This window comes from Nycticebus coucang, chromosome 13, assembly GCF_027406575.1.
Source record: "Nycticebus coucang isolate mNycCou1 chromosome 13, mNycCou1.pri, whole genome shotgun sequence".
NCBI classification, from domain to species: domain Eukaryota; kingdom Metazoa; phylum Chordata; class Mammalia; order Primates; family Lorisidae; genus Nycticebus; species Nycticebus coucang.
The window spans coordinates 91,439,094-91,459,636 of NC_069792.1; the positions used below are offsets into that span (position 1 = coordinate 91,439,094).

At 41.3% G+C, this 20,543-nt stretch overlaps 1 protein-coding gene across 3 annotated transcripts in view; it reads right to left on the reverse strand.

Annotated features, from left to right (window-relative positions):
• ADCY8 (adenylate cyclase 8) overlaps nucleotides 1-20,543 on the reverse strand; it is a 256,006-nt gene that overhangs the window by 55,251 nt on the left and 180,212 nt on the right. For 2 of the 3 annotated variants that reach the window (XM_053559439.1, XM_053559441.1), the window contains 2 exons: nucleotides 12,081-12,282; nucleotides 9,986-10,075 (listed from right to left, as the gene is read on the reverse strand). In XM_053559439.1, coding sequence (XP_053415414.1) covers nucleotides 9,986-10,075; nucleotides 12,081-12,282 — 292 coding nt within the window. The remainder of the gene's footprint in view (nucleotides 1-9,985; nucleotides 10,076-12,080; nucleotides 12,283-20,543) is intronic. The other variant, XM_053559440.1, reaches the window with a different exon arrangement.

The following is a 20,543-nucleotide window of genomic DNA, read 5'->3' on the forward strand; positions in this document are numbered from 1 at the left end:
TTCCTCCTCCATATCTCTAAAGCACAGATCTGATCACACTCACTTCTCAACTCAAAGTCCTTTCAGAACTCTCTACTCCCTCAAATTGTGTTCTCTCTTCTGAACAGCAAAGCTCACAAGGCCTTCATGCACCATATTTCCCTTCACTCTTTAAACTCTTCTTCTGTGCCCCAGGGCCCTGCTTCTTAGCCCTTACCCATGTAATTAGGGCTTACTCCTCTGACACAGGTCATCTCAAGTATCCTTTCTGCTGAGAAGTCTTCCTGGTTATCTTCAGGTACTTTGAGATCCTGCCTCTTTCTTCCTTAGCACCCTGGATGGGCCATCATAACATCCCTCACCCTGTACCAGAAGCAACTGTTCAAATTCCTAGTTTGGATTCAAGCAAGAGCTAGAATATTGGAGTAGGCCTTGGGTATCAGTCTGCTCAGCCAGATTTCAGCCTTCTGTGGGAAGTTCCTGAATCTATTTCCCTTATAGAAGTATCCTGACATATCATTCTGGGTGGTGGGATCAGATTCTGACTATCCAATGGGACAAAAAGAATAGAACTTGCATTATCAAAGGCTCATTTGGTGGCTGTACTTTGCTTTCTATATACAGTTTATTTTATAATATTCAAAATAACTGGTGGAGATGGGAATCATAATTCCCATTTTGTAGGTTATGAAACTGAGGCTGATAGAGCTTAAATAAATGTTCAAGATCTGTCATTTAGAAAGTGGCATCTAGATCATGTGAATGCAACCAGTTTGTATAAATGCAACTCTTGTAGAGATACTGAGCTTGATAATTTCTAAAGGCCAGCCAGTCTTGTTTTATCACATGGAGAGACAATTTCTCTATGGGCAGGAAGGATGGGCAAGAATGTCCCCAAATCCTTCAGCAACCACTGAAGACTTGTTTACTGATTTCTTAAGCCAAGCTGACTTATTCATATATCCTTTCAACAAACCTTGGCATTGACAAATGTCAATAGTGCCCTGAGTGAGTTCCCACTGTGGTGCATAGGGTGAAGTCAGAAATGAATGAGGAATTGTTTATGCCCTTAAGAAGCTTGGTTTCTGGTATATCCTTTACTTTTGTCTCTTCCTTTTCTAATAAATCCAATTATTTTCTTGTCTCAAATTGGATGATACATGCTCTTCAACTTTCCTTTAAGATCTTCCCTTGGTAAAGACTTTTAGGTAACTCTTCTTGATGCCTCTGTACAAGAAGCTATGTGAAGTGACCAGGCCATTAAGAAAGAGTTCATTCTCCAGAGTCTGTTTTCTCCATCCAGAGAAACTTCCAGGACCCTCTGTTTTAACAAAGGCCAAAGAAAGAGGAATAGATCTGATAGGTCCTGTTTCATTTTTGCCTGCATCATAACAAAGGATTTGAACAGCTTGGCCAATGAAAATTATGAATCACATATTATATCAAAAGCCATCATTCCCTGGAGCCAAAACTTATGGGGTTACAACAGTTAAACTTTTAAAAATATAATAAGCACTTATTGAGTGCCATTTGCAATGAAGGCACGAATCTAGGCACTGTAAATTTAACGGGGAGTAAGAGATGGCCCAGGCCTAAAGAAAATCTTTGTCTAAAATGTGAAGCAGACGTGAAAATGCCAGCAGAGACCACTGTGGAAAGTGCTCTGCCTGCAGTGTGCCCAAAGGCAATGGAAGTACAGAGGCAGGAACGAGACCAGTGCATTCTCTAAACACATCTGGAGAAGGCAGTATGTGAGAGCTGAGTTTGAACTGGACCTTGATGAATGGAGGATGGAGAGAATTTCACACAGAGAAAATGGAACAAGAAGAGCATTTTGGGAAGAGAGAACAGAATGAAGGCAAAGGTGTAAAGAGGCAGGGTGTCCGGAGACTTAATTCCTCAGGTTGTGTTAGAGAATCATACAACTACTTGTATGAACTAGTAGCAAAGTTTCGGATGTGTTGCCTTCCTCCTTTCTCTGCTGAGGCTCCTGAAGGCGTGACAGGCAACTACAATCATACACCTGCACTTGTACTTTTTATTGCCTCAATCGTGTTAGTGGCCCACCCCCCTTCTATTGAAAGGAATCACCCATTGCCTTGCATGGTTTAGGCAACTTCTACTTTCAAGCATGAAGTGAACTTTCTGCAGGTTCAGAACCATGAGATGTCAAAAAGAATGTGGACCCTGGACAACAGCAGAAGCATCTCCTCTGTCCCTTTTAAACTTTGGTGAACAGTGGAGGTGGGACCAGGAAGTGGGAGAACAACAGGAAGCTACAGAAGTATTAAGACTTTGTGAAAGCTTTGTGAAAACATTTCTCTTTTGCTGGGTCTGGACTCTCAAATTGCATGGTTCTTAAAACTTGGGAAGGAACTGGACACAGTGCAATCACTAAGTTTCTGTCAAGCCATGGTTTTACTGTTCTTTTATATTACCCCAGAAACTCAGAGGGCCCACAGCTTCTAAAGTGGGTTCTGGATATAAGGGGATGGTAGGGCAGAGATTAGAGGGAAAACCACATTGTAAATATTCTTGTAGGTTCTGCTGAGAAATCTATACTTTATTCTATAGTCCACAAGGAGCCATTTAAAATAATGGGTTTCCTGGTGTAATGGATTTGTTAGATCAGGGCTTTAGAAACTAATTGTTGTGGGGAAGAGTATGGGATGGATTGTGATAAATGGAGAAAAGTTAAAGACTGAAAGATAAGGTAGGAGCCCTAGTCAATAAACTTAGCAAGAGATAAGAGGATGGACAACATGGTCTTGTTTTATGTGAAAATAAGGAAGAGAGTGGAATCAGAGATACCACTAAGGTTTCCACCTTGGATTGATCTATTAACTAAAGGGGGAAAATAAAACTACAAAAAAAGGATGGAGGAGAGGCAATTAGTTCAGAGTTAGGCTTCTCAAGCTTTAGACAGGTAAGGGGTGATGCAGTAAGGACATTCAGTGAGTAATGACAGATGTAAGGCTGAGGTTTGGAAGACAGATGAAGTCTGAAGATGCTGAACGTAAGAGACTCTGCTAGTAGAATACAAAAGACAGAAAATACAGAGGCCAAAAGTGAGGGACTATGATGTTTGAGGGCTGTGAAAGAAGAGAAATAATACTGATTAGAAATTGTAGGGATGGGCGGCGCCTGTGGCTCAAAGGGGTAGGGCGCCGGTCCTATATGCCAGAGGTGGTGGGTTCAAACCCAGCACTGGCCAAAAAAAAAAAAAGAAATTGTAGGGAGGTGAGGAGGAGAAGTAGAAGACAGTAATGAAAACACTTGTGGCTCCCCAAAAGAAGCAGTATCTATAAGGGTTTTCATAAAAGCTTTTAAATGGCAATATAGAAAGTGTTTTCAAAATAATTTTCAATCGGAAAGTAGAGTATAAAAGTATATATACACTATGATTACAACAATGTGCAGAGATATGACATGGCTTTTGAGTTAATTATTTTATCATCCCTTGTTTTTGTTTTACATGCAATGTCAAATGGGGTAGCCAGTTGAATACACTGTTGTAGGGGAAGTCCTTGCACACCTGAGAACTTGGCATCCCATATAGTAATGGGGTTCTCTGTTTCTCCCTAGATCAGTTGGAGATATAAAAAAAGTAACTCCAAGATTTTTATGATAAATGTGAAGCACCAGGGAAAGTTCCCAATGCTTTGACAAAGGAATCTCTGACAAAGGAATCAGACAAGCCATGCATTCTAAGTGCATCTCCTTTGCCTTGGGAAAGGGAATAAGAGAGTCAATAATGATACATCTGTTCTGACCATTAAAAAAACTGGATACTGCAATATGCAGTATTGATACCCAAGTTAGTAAAAAAAAGAGGCCAAAGACATTTTTGTAGATAGAATAACATTTCGATAGGAGAAGATGGACAAACACTACAGATGTGGAGGTGTGAGGTCCTTCCATTAGATGGACTCTGGGTAAGATAGGGAGGCAGAATCAGCTGGGGTGGGAATGTCTGTGCATCATGGATGAAGTTGGTGGATTATTGGGCAGGTATTCTGTGCAAAGCACTCAATGAATGATTTTATATGCTCCATATTATTTAATTTTTTAAAAAATCCCAGTAATCAATATTATTCTTATGCCCATATTACAGAAGAGGGCATCTTCTGCTCTAGAATACTCAAAATTTTCTTCTCTCAGATCACATACTGGCTTGGGAAATCACAAGTGAAGTGATTTCTTCTAAGTTTGTGCAAAAAAAAAAAAAAAATTAGAATCCCCTGAAAGGATAAGTTATCCATGGAGAACAATATCTATCTGATTGTGTTCACATGAAACGAACATTTTACAAACTAAATCATACATTCACTATTCCTTAACTGTTGGCTGAGGATCTACCAAGAATTGTGCCAAGTTGGAAGGTGCAATTAATGTTAGGACATTGTCATAATTAGTGTACCATAAGTTACCTTGGGAGTATGTGTACATTTTCCTCTTAGAAAAGAAGGAAGAAGAATCATTTTACACAATGATAACTGAAGAAAGAGTTGAGTGACTTTCCCCACAAGTCCTACACACTGGACTCCTTCACCAAAATCCCCTGGCATCATGAACTCATAGGACAAGAAGGAAAGGAATCAAACAATTTCCAAAAGTCACTGTGGTTCACATAAATGATACAAATATGTTGAGTTACCCCAAACCTTAATCTTAGCAATTCTGCCTCTTGGTACGAGCAGTACCATGAAGTGTGTAGAGGTGAAAGTAGCTGGTTTGCTTCTCCCGGAGCTTTATTCTGGGAATGCTACATAGATGAGGAATGAGGGTATCATAAACCTGGGGGGCACCCCAGGGTGCTGAGTAGAGATGACCCGATGGACTCTCTGAGCTGTTGACTGGGTTGTATTAGTTATGGGAAAGGAGCCTTTTGTGTGTGTGTTTTGTTTTGGTACAATGTTACTGTTCTTTGGTTCATTCAAAATGCTGGTTTCCATGGTTGCATATTTTAAAAATCTGCTATGATTCTTGTCTTTGTTTTTTAGTATGCAACATGTCCCTCCCTTAACAACCTACACTTAATATTTGTCATTATTACTGGTTTCAAACAACTTAACTCTGATGTACCTTTATGAGTGTGCATGTGTGTGTTTAATGTTTCTTGTTCTTGGGGTTTGTCAAGGTTTTTGAACCTGTGAATCTATGATTTTCATTAAGTTTGGAAAAATCTTGGTCATTATTTCTTTAAATAGTTTTTATGACTCCCTTTCTCTTTGTTTTTCTTTTTTAGTGGCAGCGGGGAGGGGTAGGTTTGGGACTCCAAGTATACATATGTTGCTTGAAGTCCCTGATATTGCTTTTAATTGTAATTCTTTTTTAAATTTTTGTATTTCATTTTCGATACTTGTTATTGCTATGTTTCACTCATTTTTTTCTTCTGCAGTGTCTAATCTTTGCTATTTCCTTCCATGTGCAATATAGTTATAATAATTGTTCTATTGTCTTTGTTTGCTAATTCCAACACACACATTCAATTCTGACTTGGTTTCCTTTGGTTGATTTATTTCCTCATTATTAGTCATATTTTCCTCCTCCTTTAAAGCCTGGTAATCTTTGATTGGAAACCAGACATTGTGTTTTTACCTCATTAAATCCTTTGTATAGGAATTTGTATATTTCTATACAAATTCTTAAAATTTATTCTGGGACACATATTAAATTGTTGATAGATGGTGCAATCTTTTTGGATTTAACTTTCAAGATTTTTAAAGGAAGAACGACAGTAGTATATAACCTAGAAATATTTATTTTATACAACTGAAGCAAGGCCCTTCTAAATAGTGTACCTAGTGTCCCATGAATTATAATGTTTTTCAGTATGGCTGTTGGGAACAAACACACATTTTCAGCTCTGCATGAGTTCCAGGCACTGATTCTTTTCACTGGTTCTTTTCTCAGCATTAGTTAGTTTCTTTACATGCGTGCACTGATTAGACCCTCTGCAGAGCTCTGGGTTCCTCTCTGTATACTACCCTGTTTTCCCGTAAATAAGACATCCTCCGAAAATAAGACCTACTTACAGGAAAGATAAAACGTCCCCTGAAAGTAAGACCTAGCACATCTTTGGGAGCACACCTTAAAATAAGACACTGTCTTATTTTCGGGGAAACAGGGTACTATCTTCTCTCTGGTCATGTGTTCTGCAAACTCTAACCTGTTTGGTATCCCCAGACTCTCACCTCTATATTCTCAGACAAATCAAGAAGCCCATCTGGCCTCCTCCTCTTTGAGCCACAGACTGTGAAAGCAATAATAAAGCCCAACAGTCACAAGGCCCTCTCATTTGCTTCCTGTCTTTTAGGAATTACTCTCCTTCATTGCTTGATGTCCAGTGTCTTGAAAATAATTGCTTTATATATTTTGTTTGTTAAGTTGTTTCAGGCAGAAAGGTAAATCTTGCTCCTGTTGTTCCCTTGGAAGTAATCCCTTTTCCTTTTTAAGCATTTTAAAACACAGACTGTGGGTGCTGTCCCATAGTGAACCCTTTGGGTAGTCTTGAAGAGCTGACAATATTATCTTCTCTTCTTAAAATAAGTTTAAAATTTGAGGAGACAGGAAGAATGTTGTAGCTAAATAAATAAACTATAGAAAGAATGGAATGTGAGTACTAAGATGATGCCATAAAGGTTGTGAGAGGATAGAAAGGAGAATGTCCTGGAGGAGGTGGGCCCACCTGACTGCATCATGAGAAAGGGAGCTTACCGGCTAGGCTGGACCCTAAAAAGAAGAAAGGAGAGAAAGTACCAAGGTACCAAGACACAGATAATCACAGCTTTATGGAAAAGTTGGCTTTTATCCTTTAAAACCATAGTAAGCTGAGACTGCTCTTACAAATACAGTTATCTATTTATTCTGATGTGCCAGAGTGGGGATGATTCTAAAGTGAGGGCCTTCCTTCTGAGCCGCCTGGGAACCACATCAGAGCATTTGAGATAATGACATTCTGCGTTTGAGTATGTGACTCATATTCATTTCACACACCTGTGTCTTCCCCTCCCCTAGACTACTCCCCATGCCATGGTCGGGATTGACTTTCCTCACTCTCATTCCTTGCATCTTCTTTTTTTTCTAGCAGCTGGCAAGCTTCCGATGTAGTGCTAAATTATACTTTCTACCATATATTATAAGAGCCTGATTTTCTTATTACATCATCTAATTTGATAACATGTTTTTGGACTGGGTATTGTTTCTCACGGGCTGAGGTAGACATGTCAGGGATATAGATGAGGAAATTAAAGCTCACAAAGATGAGGTAATTTGCTTGGGGACACACTCTTGTGGGTGCTAAGGAGTTGGATTAAGCTTTTCAGAAGGTTTGCATGTCTAATTCCCTCTAGTTTGGCAGACAAATGACAAGTCCCTAATCTGGGAAGCACAGCCATATATACTGTCTGAGAATAGCAAATGGTGGGTTAAATCAGGTGGTTGTAGTAGGCGTAGACAGCCCAGTTTGTTGACTCCTGAGCAAGACGACTCTTTGATGTAGAGGGAATAGTAAAATGCTGATTCATATTTATTTTACCTCACATTTCAACATTTCTATTTTTTGAGTATTTTTCATAATGTACATTGGTACTTCATGCACATGGTACATACAGGTACACACAGGTATGTACAGGTATGTTTATCTAGGAAGGTAGTTCTCAACCTGTGGGTTGTGACCCCTTTGGAGGTCGAATGATCCTTTCACAGGGGTCACCTAAGACCATCCTGCATATCGATTCATAACAGTAGCAAAATTACAGTTATGAAGTAGCAACAATAATAATTTTATGGTTGGGGGTCACCACAACATGAGGAACTTATTAAAGGGTCACGGCATTAGGAAGGTTGAGAACCACTGATCTATGACACGCATTGGTAGTAAGTACACACTCAAAATCATTTCACTGGAGACAAGAAATAAATCATGGCTAACATTCAATAAGCAGATACTTTGTGCCAGGTGCGGCTCTAAACATTTTATACAGATCAATTCATTCAATCCTCATAACCCAGTGAGGAAGGTACTACTTTTATCCTCATTTTACTGATAAGGAAACTGAGGCACTATGTGATTGAAAAGCTTACCCATCACTTTCTCTGGACCGGCAAATCTGTGAGGGCTGTGGTCCTGAGTTTGGGGGTTCATGTGTGGGGCTGAGGGTATATGGTGTTGATTCAGAGTGATGGGTGGGCACAGATTAATATTTCATTAATATTTCATGAATATCTCAGATACCACGTTAGGGGGTAAACATTTGCTAACACATGTAGGCAGGCACCCTGAGAACATAGTGCTTAATGCCACAATAGTCATGTGAAGAAGGTATTGATTTTCCCATTTTACAGATGAGGAAACTGAGGCTCAGACAGAGAACAGATTTAGGGTTGCACTACTAGCAAGTGAGGGGGCACAGCTGAAGTGAAATCCAGCTCTTGCTTAGCTCTGACTATCTAATTCTTGGCTACTTACTGTCGTCTAAAGTTGGAACACTCACCAAATCCTCCAAACCTAGAAGTTCTCAGGGAGCTGTTGTCCCACAGAATATAGGAAACTAGGGCTTTGCTTGTTCCTAGGTGGGAAGGGGTCCCAGGGAACATAGTCTGACCTATGCAGCCCCTAAAACAGGACCTAGTCCAATCTTGCTCTGCACATCCCTAGCAAAAATCAGATTTCTCCTCTAGGAAGTGGGCCAGGGTCAAGAATAAGGCAGATATGGTTCAAATTACAGTACCAAGCCTTGATAACTAAATTAAAAAGACATGGAAGGAAGGACAGAACGAAGGAAGGATGAAAAGAGGAAAGCAGAAAGGAGGTCAGGCAGGAGTGGTGAGGAGTGGTACTGGGCAAGTTGCTTTCTGAGCCCTAGTGTTATCATCTGTAACATGGAGACAGTAAAAGCTTCTACCTTGTATCTTTGGACAATTTAATAACATCATTCCTATTAAATAGATGCTCTAGACAAGCAGGTGGAGTGAGGGAGGCTTGCTTTCCTTGTCCCTTATGAATGTTTCCCAGAGCCATTCTCAGGCCTACAAGACACGATAGAGGCTCCTTCACCCACATGTTGGAGGGGCCTCTGAGTGTGGCAGCCTCTTAGAAAGCAGAAGTCTACCTGAGTCCTCAGGGTCCAGGGTTGGTTGGGGTCTGGTGGGACATCCCAGCTGCTCTCCCACAGGGCACAGAAGTTCTTCCTCACTATCTGAAGGTCTGGGTCATGGCTACCAGATCACACAGGGTGACCTTAAGGCCCAGGGACAGTCCAGTGGCTCTGTGGCCAAGAGTGGGTCAGACACACGTTATGATCTCAGGAGTCCTGCTGAGTTGTCTCCTGATCTGGTGGGCTTCAGGCACGCCCTACACGACTTTATGTTCCTTCGTGGTTTTCTGCCTTTGTAATTCATGACTGATCCTTCCTTCCTTCCTTCCTTCCTTCCTTCCTTCCTTCCTTCCTTCCTTCCTTCCTTCCTTCCTTCCTTCCTTCCTTCCTTCCTTCCTTCCTTCCTTCCTTCCTTCCTTCCTTCCTTCCTTCCTTCCTTCCTTCCTTCCTTCCTTCCTTCCTTCCTTCCTTCCTTCCTTCCTTCCTTCCTTCCTTCCTCTGCTTGATAATGGAAACAGAAGCACATTCTGCTGTTTTGCTACAGGATTTTACAGATGAGTTAGGGGAAATAAGTAGGAGAAGAAGAGACAAGAAGAAGAGGGAAATGGACAGAGGGAAAGGTGAAGAGGGAAGGAAAAGGGGGAAAAGAAGGGAGAGAGAAAGGGGGAAGGGAAGGGTAGAGACAGGAAGAACAGCTGAAGGTCAGGGAAGAGGACAGCAGCAGCAGCAGATGAAAGGAGGGGGGGGCAGAAGAGGGTGAGGGAAGAGAGGAAAGAGCAGGAGGCGGAAGGAGGACAACAGGCCTCCGGAGCACTTTCTAAGGCCCTTCAGCCGGTCCTGCTTATTTGGAGCTGGTAGAGATACGTATGTCCAACTCTCACCAAGGGGAGCTCGTAAATAAATACCTCTGGGTAGGAGCAGATATCTGTAAACACAGCTGAGGAATTGAAAGTCAGGTTCTTCAAGGGTATCGACTTGTCAAAATCACACCACAGCTGCGGATTAAAAAAAAAAAAAGAACAACAACAAAAAACAAAAAACAAAAAACACAGGAACAACAAAGTCAGTGTGAGTGCTGGGAAAGGATCAGTGTGCTATCAGTGGCTGGGCTTCAGCAGACGCCTGGGGATGGGGTCCTACAGGGGAGCTTGATTTCAGGTTGGAAGGGCCTGCTTTGATCTCTTTTATTTAAAAAACAAGTACTGGTGCAGAAAAAGCTTTGCAAGTCAGTCACGAAGCCAGGTTAAGACAGCTCTTTTGGTCTCTTCATTTCAGGTCACTGGAAGGTGCTCATAGAGCTTAGAAGAGAGAGCAAGATGGCAGGAGAAGAGGTCTGGGGGAAGCTCACAGCCCGTTTCCAGACCCACAGCTGTGAGGACCGGAGGCACCTGCACATTTTCCTGAAAGGGGCGATGGACATTGCCTATGACAGAAGTTGCTACTGGAGATGTTGTGGCACTCAGAGCAGAATAACGACCAGTGGCCAAATGCCTCCTCTGTGCCACACACTGAACACAAAGCCCCACAGCCTCCTTGTGATGCTGCTGCAATTTTTAATCCCCATTTTACAACTGAAAAATATGAAACTCTGAGAAGTAAAGTAACTTGTCCAGGGTCACCGAGCTGGTGATGGGTGGATCTGAGATTTTTAACGCAGGTCTATCTGACTCCACAGGTTTCTGCCTTCCTATCACACCATGGTGCCATGACTGGTCACAGTCATTGGGCTAATTTCCAAGTCCTGCACCCCAGAAACATCCAATTCCTCATCAAGACTTGAGATCCCGGCTACCACTCTGCAGCCTGTAATCAATGATCCCATGTATTTCCATTTCTACAAAATATGCATTAGATGACAATTTTCTGTTCTCTTTATTGCAGAGTCCTTTGCTGCAAGGACACCACAGAACTTGAGCATGGTAATGACTGGGTCACTTTGGACAGTGAATTTAAGGCAGTCTAACCCTCCAAGTCACAGGCCAACTATTGTGGGACTCTATACTTGGGTTTCTGAATACTTGGGGGCCCTCCCTTAGGCTCAGAGAACACAGTGATGGATTTAGCCACAAGATGATGCCTCAACTAGCCTCTCTCAACATGCCAAGTTTGAGATCTGAAATAAGAATAATGACCTCAAAAATCTGGTAGCTGCCTGAGTTGTGGGCAACACAGACTATTTGTATATACCCAGAAAATACCTATAGCTACTGCAGTAGCATTCTAGATAGAAAATGAAACCATTAATACATGGATCACCAAATTAAAACAGTGATAAATATCACGGCAGTTGGAATTCACAAGTGCTGTGTGTTACATCAAATATAAACTCTTAAAAAGTTATACGCAAGAAACTCCACCTTCCTGAAATGCAGTTTCCTCATCCATTAAATGGGACAATAATACCTACCTGGAGTACATAGTAGGTGCTCAACGAGTGGCAGCTATTTTATTTGCATTTCCCCCACCCTGCTCCCACTCCCGGTGATACAATTTAGCATATTTGAGTGAGCATGGGTCATGGAGTCAGACAGACCTTATTAACAAGTTATTTCATGTCTCTGAGCCTCAGTTTCCTCAGCCATAAAGTGGGGATAATGAGACTTACCTCCAGGGGGTCTATGTGAGCATTAGATATGAAATACATGTAACACCCCTCCTTCAGTGCATGGCACAGCAGGTAGGTACCAGTACTGAAATAATAACTGTTATTTCTGATATAATTAACTGGCCACTGACAATACAGAAAATGAAGGTTATTTTGAAGCTCCTTTGGAGCAAATAACCTCCTCCACTGGGAAGCAGATAATTTTCCAACAGTAAAATGCACATTTCTGGCAGTAGCCACATTTTTACTGTCTTGTCTTTAAGCTTGGGGCTGGACCAGGCACATAAAGGTAACGGGTACCAAGGAAGCGTAATGCAAGAAGCTGTAGGCTCCATAAACTCTAATGCTTGACTGCACACCAGACACCAGAGGGTGGGTGGATGTGGAATGCTTACGATGTTTAGGACGGCACCCAGGAAATTAATCAGGATGGATGCAAAGATGATGATGTTCCGGGCCAAATAGGTCTCATTAATCCAACAGCAAGTTTTCCGGAGGATGAGGGGCAAACACTTATAATCCTCTGCTGTGGTGATGAGGACTAGAGCCGAGTGCAGCATGATCAGAATGGAGAACTGGATGGTCATTGGCATCACTCTGCAGGGAAACACAGAATGGTGGGTCACATGGTGTTAATTACCTGATCCCCCCTTGCTGAGCAGCACATGTGATCATGTTCATTGTTTTCCATCCCATCCCTTCCACCTGCACATAATAATTCTTCTAAAGTTCTGTTTGTTCAAGAAAAGGGCTTTAGAAGGAGAGATATTACATATTAAAAATTATACCCATCTGTAGAATACTCTCTCTATTAAAGAACTTTGCAAAGAACATCAAATATTTGGTTGGATTTCTTGCCCCTGATCATTTTTCTCTCTCCTTTTATCATTCACTTTTTTTACTAGGCAACTGCTGCCAAGGCAACACACCAGTGGAATGTTATCTTAGTACTCTGGCTGTGCGATGAACCCACATCGCTTTTTCTGTTCAAGGTGGGTTTTATGAAATTTTCCCTCTTCATCTACCTTGATGCCAAAAACTGAACTTGGCATTGGTTCCAAGCTGCTCCTTTTTTTTTTTTTTTAGTGGTTACTATGATTTGCATGGAAGGTACTATATGTAATTTGAGAAATGGGCAAAGAAAACTCATACAAAACTTCAACATCATCCCAAGTCTTACATCTTGAGCTTGAAGCTCTCACCAAGCTCTGTCAGTAACCTGTGTCTAGTAGATAGATGTTTTCAGTAACTCTGTGATCAAAAACTCTATCACTGGAAGGATCTTTGACTGCTTCCTTTCCTTATCAACCAATTCATCACTAGGCATGTTGCTTCTCCTTGAGAATTCATCCTTTGTTCTCTATTCTATGTTTAGCCATTCATGACTGATGCTGTCATCTGTAATTTTTCCCCTTTTATTTATTCGGTCAGCAAATTGTTGCAGCTATTAAAGTGGTACCTGGATAGAAGTGATATTTTGTATCCATTCCTTCTTCTATAAATTGATATTCATTCCTGGTTTTAATATCTTTCACTGACTGGTACTCAATAAATATGTATTTAGTGAATGAAGTTGGATCCAAATTTCCTCTCCCAGCACTACCTCTTACTGCAAGTTCCTGCCTGAACTTTCTTATTTATTATTAATAACACCAGTATGAATAATGTATTGAGCCCTGACTATGTTCTAGCTGCTATACTGAACACTTCATGTGTAAGATCTCATTTTCATTCCTTAGCACAAACCTAAGAGGTGTTTTGGTCTCTCTCTTTTTTCAGATTAAGATTTAAGGCTCAGAGGGAAGCAACTTCCCTGGGGTCATTCATTGGTAAGTGTTAAAGCTAGAATTTAAAGTCCTCGCTATGATTCGAATCACTTTGGTAAGTAAAGCATCTTCCACATCTGCAGTAATCTTTTTGATTCTGTGGTTTCATCATAACATTTATTCATTCAACAAATTTTCTTTCCAGGCACAGTGGCAAGACATAGGGTTACCAGGGCCAAAGACACATCTTCTCCATCGTCTAAAAGGTCACAATCCAAAGGGAATATGGTCATATAAATGATTGTACAATGTGCTGTGATCTACAAAGATTTATGAACAGCCATCTTTTGGGAAATAGAAAAGGAAATCAAGGGAGGGTTCACAAAAGAGGTGACATTTGGGTTGGGAATTGGAGGTTGAAGAGAAAGTGTTTAGGTAGGAAATAGTGGGGATCATGAGAAAAGCTTCAGAAGAATGAGAGCCACTGGTTTTCAGAGTTTTTCTGTAGCTCAGGCGGTGAGACTGTGGGACTGCAGGGGAAAGGGCTCAATCCATGCTGTGCTAGGAAGCTTTGCCCTGTAGGCAATGTGCACATGTTCAAGATTTTAATTAGGTAAGGAGTGTGATCAGATCTGCAGTGACAACTGTGATGAGAGGTGGAGGATGGAGTGAAGGAGAAAAGTGTTTGGAAGAATATTTAATTAGGCATGAGTTACAAGGGAAGAGCATAAGACAATGGCCTTGATAATTGGGAGGTGCAGGGAAAGATGTGTAGTAATCTTAATACGTGTTTTATGTGTGTGTGTGCATGTGTGTGCAGGTGGCATTCAAGAGGCCAAAGTCATTAAGGATGACACTAATGTTTTTACTATCTTAACCAGGTAAGCACAGGTAGGAAGAGAGGCAAGTCCATACAGGAGATAAGGTGAGGAAGCTGATTTTGGGCAAGCTGAATGTTTGGTGCTTATGGATTATCCAGTTGGAAATATCTGGGCATCTAAATACCTAGAGGGATGGTTGTGAAACTGGGGCTGGGTGGAATATGTAGCAACTGAAGACCTGGAAATGGAGGCACCTGCCCAAGGAGAGTGAGCACAGCAAGAAGCAAGAGGAGCCAAGTCGAAGCTGTGGGAGAAGCTAATGGGCTGGAGGAAGAGAAGGCAGCAGAGGGAATTTAGGACATGTGGTCAGATAAACTGGAAAGCTGGAGCTCAGGGCAGCTGGGGTGGCAGGGAAGAAATTTACAAGGAGGGAGTAACCAAGAATGTCTCCTCCCTCTGCATGGCCAAGAAACATGAAGGCTGAAAAGTGACTAGCGACTCCTTCCACAGGAGGTTTTTGTTCTGTTTTTTTATTTGCACAATTTTGATTTTACAGATCACCTTGACAAGATCTCTCTGTGGGAGTTCTAGATAAGAACAGAAGGTTTGTGCATCAGTGAGTTCCCACAGGGCTCTAGACAGATGGGAAACTTCCCTTCAAAGAGCCTGGAAAAACAGTCGGTGACAGCACGCCATTGTCCCTGGGCATCAGCGGCGTTTAATGAAAGCAAGCACAAGTGGATGGCTTTCTCAGGCAGTCCCACGGGAGAAGGGGATGATTCTGAGGCTGGTGTTACTTGATAACCTGAGACAGTCACCACGGTTGAGAATGTTTGTTTCAAAGTGTGAGGCAATGAGATACCAACCATCTTACCCCCATCAGAATGGTCATTATTAAAATGTGCAAAAATGATGGATGCTGGTGTGGTTGCAAGGAGAAAGGGATACTTATGCACTGTTGGTGGGACTGCAAATGAGCACAGTCTTTATGGTGAACAACGTGGAGATGCCTCCAAGACAGGAATGTAGACCTACAATTTGATCCCGCAAATCCCAGGATTGGGTATCTACCCAAAGGAAAAGAAGTCATTTTATTAAAAAAAAAAAAAAAAGACATCTGCACTTGAATGTTTATCACACTTGTAAAGTGCCCATCAATTCATGAGTGGATTAAGAAAGTGGGGTATATGTATACCATGGAGTACTACTCAGCTATAAAAAGGAATTAAATTATGTCTTTTCTGAAACTTTGATGGAACTGGAGACCATTATCCTAAGTGAATTATCTCAGGAATGGAAAGACAAACACCACGTGTTCTCTTCGATGCTCAGGAGCTAATTGATGGGGACACATGAACACAAAGAGATATAAAGGATATTGGAAACCAGGAAGGGAGGAGGGAGAGCAAAGTGGGGAGGGGTAAAAACTTACCTATCAGGTATAATGAGCACTACTCAGGTGACAGGCACACTAAAAGCCCCCACTTAAGTATAATAAAATATAATAAGTGCAACAAAAACATTTGTACTCCCTTAGTATTTCAAAATAAAAAATGCCTAAAATCAAAAACAAAACAAACAAAGGATAAGGTAACAGGGAAGGGCAACTTTGGTAGCTACTCAGCAAGATCCGCCAACTCTCATGTGGCTACTACTACTGTGCAGGTGAAGTCTATGGATCTCAGCATGGCATGCAGGCCTTGAACGACTGCTCCTGGCCCTCTCTCCTGCCTTCTCTCTCTTCTCTCTCTCTCCATCCTCTGCACTCCATGATCCAGGCAATACAGAACTATATGCAGCCTCTGGCATGTCCTGTTCATCCTACAATGCTCAGCTTTGCTTTCAATTTTTCTGTGACATCTGGTGTAAGGCTGAGTACACAGATGGTGCTCAATAAATAGCCATTGGCTTATGTTTTTTCATAGGGAAAGAAGACTCTGTCCATCTCTTTACCAGCCTTCCTAGGGAAGGGGCCTCCAACCCACCCTCCCAGACTCTCTCTACCTGCCTGTCGTGTAGGTAGAGGCGCGGAAGGAGCCAGGGCTAATCGACACCTACCTGGGATGTTCAGTGGCTCTCACTGTCCTTGGAGGACACTGGTAAAGGTCAGTGCTTATGCACTGTCCAGACACGTGTCTTCTCCTCTTAGAGCCACTGGGTTGATGGAGAAACCAGAGCCTTCATCTGCTCTAAGAGAAGAGGCTTGGCCATCTCATCTTTTAAAGTAAGGAAGCCTAGGTCTGCTTAGCTCTGGCTCTGGGCACAGATGGACACCTTCTTAGCTCAGACTCACTCAATTTTGGCACTGGTAGGTGTGCCTTATTTTGGTCTTCCCTAGCATCAGAGTGGTATGATCTCATACTGAAGTTTAAAAGTCGGGTCCAGGGGCAGGCAGAGATTTAAGAGATACTAAATGGAGGCCATGTGGTCTCTTGATTTTGGCCACATTCTGTACTCCAGATTTTATCATAGTTTCATTTGTTTGGAAATTTAAAAAACATATTTTCTGCTGCCCGTTTAACTATTGGGCTTTTGTGTATACTCTTTAGGGGCCAGGAGCCATCAGGACGTGCTGGAGGGCAGTGAGAGAGGATTTGCACATAGAACCCTCCTGACCCTGACACAGTTTCAAATGACTTCTTTTTGGGTTTTCTGATAAAGGGAACAGGACGTGAAAGACAGGCACCATGATCTGTGGCAAGAGCAAAGCTTTTCATGTTTGCACCTGTAGTTTTCGACTCATGACCAGTAGCATAGCCTTGGGCAAGGTAACTAACACTTCTGAGTATCATTTTTCAATCTGTAAAACCAGGATTTTTAAGCCTACATTTTTAGAAATTATTATTATTATTATTATTTTAGAGACCAGGTCTCACTATCTTGCCCAAGTTGGAGTGCAGTGGTTATCACAGGTGCAATCACAGTGCACTGCAGCCTTGAACTGGGCTCAAACGAGCCTCCCATCTCAGCCTCCTGTGTAACTGAGACTACTGGCAGGCACCACCAGGCTTGGCTTACAGCTGCATTTTTTTTTTTTTTTTTTTTTTTTTAATTTTTTTTTTTTTTTTGTGGTTTTTTTTATTTTTTTTGGCCGGGGCTGGGTTTGAACCCGCCACCTCCGGCATATGGGACTGGCACCCTACTCCTTTAGCCACAGGCGCCACCCATACAGCTGCATTTTAAAGGGACCTCTGAGATGGGTGGCGCCTGTGTCTCAGTGGGTAGGGCGCCAGCCCCATATACTGAGGGTGGCCGGTTCAAACCTGGCCCTGACCAAATTGCAACAAAAAAATAGCTGGGCGTTGTGGTGGACGCCTGTGGTCCCAGCTACTCAGGAGGCTGAGGCAAGGGAATTGCCTGAGCCCAGGAGTTGGAGGTTGCTGTGAGCTGTGTGACGCCACAGCACTCTACTGAGGGCGATAAAGTGAGACTCTGTCCCTACAAAAAAAAAAAAAAAAAAAAAAAAAGGAAGCTCTGAGGTTAAATAAGTAATAAAACAGTAAAATGAGAATTATAGAACTATTAGTTATCTTTCTCTGTTCATGGTGAAATTCAGCAAACTAAAGGCATTTCAAAAATCTATGGAAAACAGAATAATTGTAAGACAGTATTTTCAAGCAAGGTACTGGTGCTGCATATAAAATTCCTCTGGAAATCTCTGCAGTAGCTCCCCAGCATTCTTTTATTTCTCCACACATAAAAATTATAACATTGGATTGTAAATTTTATCTAATTATAGAGCTACTCAGGCATCCAAGGGTTCTGAATTTCCTTTTGCATTGTTGGTTCACGTAAGTGGCAAGGAAATCTTTCATTTCTGAAATCGAGTCTCAAAAAGAATGACAAGGAATTTGTCAACAGCTCTATCCAAATCATTTCTAGGCATTAAGTTCTAATTGTTCTCTGCAGTCTGTCTTTAAAATAGGGCTTGGGTTGATATCATGATTTGACATTTTCAGGGAAGGCAGAGATCAGTGGGGATGAGTAAACAGCCTACAACGTTTTGTGATACAACAGGAAACAGAAACTCAGATCTTATTGAAAAATGACACTTTAGAATCTTCAAAGGGCCTCTGAGGGCAACAGTGCATTTGATGCTTGTAATCACCCTGGGAAGGAGTTATTCTTAGCCCTTTTAACAGATGAAAATTCTGTGGCTCTGAATGGGGAAGGCAACCATAATTTGTCAAAAATGGGAAAGGTTAATTTAATTCTCACTGCAATTCCGACAAGCGGGCATCATTAGTCCCGTTGTGCAGATGAGGAAACAGAGGCTTCAGAGAAGCTAAATACATATTCACAGCTAGTAAGATACACAGAGAAAGTAAGACCCAGTGCTTCTTTCCTTCCTATCCTCCCTGTCTTGGTCACTCCCCTCTTTCTTGTCCATTGCGTTCTTCCCTCTCGCCTTCCTCCCCCCTCTGTCTCTCTCATCACCATGCAGGCAGATTTTAGGTTCATTGTTCTATAACTATAAAAGGTATTTACTAGTCTTTCCTCAGTTTACCATTTTGGGAGAGGAACATCTGCATGCATATGGAAATTGATATGTATTCTCAGAGTTAGAGCAGGGCTGGTGCACAATAAACATTCAGTGGCAATGGGTGGAAAGATTCCTAGCTCATGTTTGACAGAAGTACATAGGCCTCCTCCACGAAGGCCTCCACAAATTATAAAGTGACGGATAAATAAAAAAGAAAGCCACACAAAAGTAGGGCTTAATTCGTTGTTTTGAAGTGTCTACTTTTGTGAATACCATTCAATTCCTGAAGCAAATCTTCCTAGGGCAGACTGGAAGCCCAGCCATGAGCCCAAACCCAATTTTAATCCCTTTTCATTTCTTTATAGTTATATCATCCACTCATAGTCACTAGAGATTAGTCTCACAAATTTTTTATTAAATTTGATTTCTCTTTTAAGTGTTAAAATCTATAACTTCTCTCTTTATCCTTTATTTTTCTTAAAATCTATTTATTGAAGAATATGCCTTTGACCTGCAGTATTTCCCACCATCTGGATTTTACTGTGTGTAGTAATTCAGTGTCCTCTGTCCTTTACTATTCTTGCACCTTGGAAGCTCAGTGTAAAAACTTAGGTTTAATCCCTTTGGTCAGACTGTAGGTGGTATTGTATTCTCTCATTAGGAGGTATAGTTTTCTCTCTCTTTCTCTTTTTTTTTTCTGATAGCATCCTTTGATGCTCAATTTCTAAATCCATTAATTCATTAGGGGTTGGAATATAGAGATATTTTAATCCTACCATTTCTTTAGAATTTGTTAGCTGGAATACTTTTATGATATTTCTCCTCATTTACCATTTGGTGATCTCATGGAACAGTTCATACAGGGGAACAGAAAAAATTACATGTTTCTCTCACTTTTAAATGTTTTTTACCAACAACATAGTCAACCAGTTCCTTATTATTCACCAAGGATTACCAACTTAAAAATATCATTATAAACTACAAAGTTCAATGTATTCTCTGGATTTTGATTACATGTTTTAATAAGTATTTTATTTACTGAAGCTCATATTACTCCACCTTTGGATGATGGGAGTTTTTTCAATGTGGTTTCTGAGTCCTTTTGACAGGACTGTAATAGTGCTAGATGGAACTTCCTAGTTTTCTTGTAGGACAAGATGTTCCAGCCTCATCTTGTATATATTTCCTGCTCCAGCTCTAAAATCAGCCATACCTCCAAAATATTTTACAAATAAAGATGGAGAAATGTTACTTAAGACCAGGATCTGGCCCCTATGCATGCTTGTAGACAGGGATTGGGGCATTCTTTCCAGGTACTCCCACATTCATCTCTCTAATGCACAACCTCATCTTCTCTTTAGTTATTACGTTTCCTTAGGCTGCTTTTGCCATGACAGTGTTTCAGATTTCCCTTATTTTAAATGATCTGGACAGTTTTGAGGAATACTGGTCAGGTGTTTTGCAGGCTGTTGAACAATTGAGATATGTCTGGTGGTTCCCTCATGATCAGGTTGTGGATTTGAGGAGGACCACAGAGGTTATGGGCTGTCCTTATCCAATCCTGTCAACATGAATTACCACTACTGATACCAATCTTTATCACCTGACTCAAGTGCTTTTTTTCAGGTTTCTCCATATTTTGCCCCTCGTCCATACCATTTTATGGAAAAAGTCAGTGTTAGTAGAGCCCACACTCAAGGTGTGGGGTGTTGTTTCACCTAATTGAGGATAGATTATCTACATAAAATATTTAAACTATTTCTGCATGGGAGATTATATCACTCATTT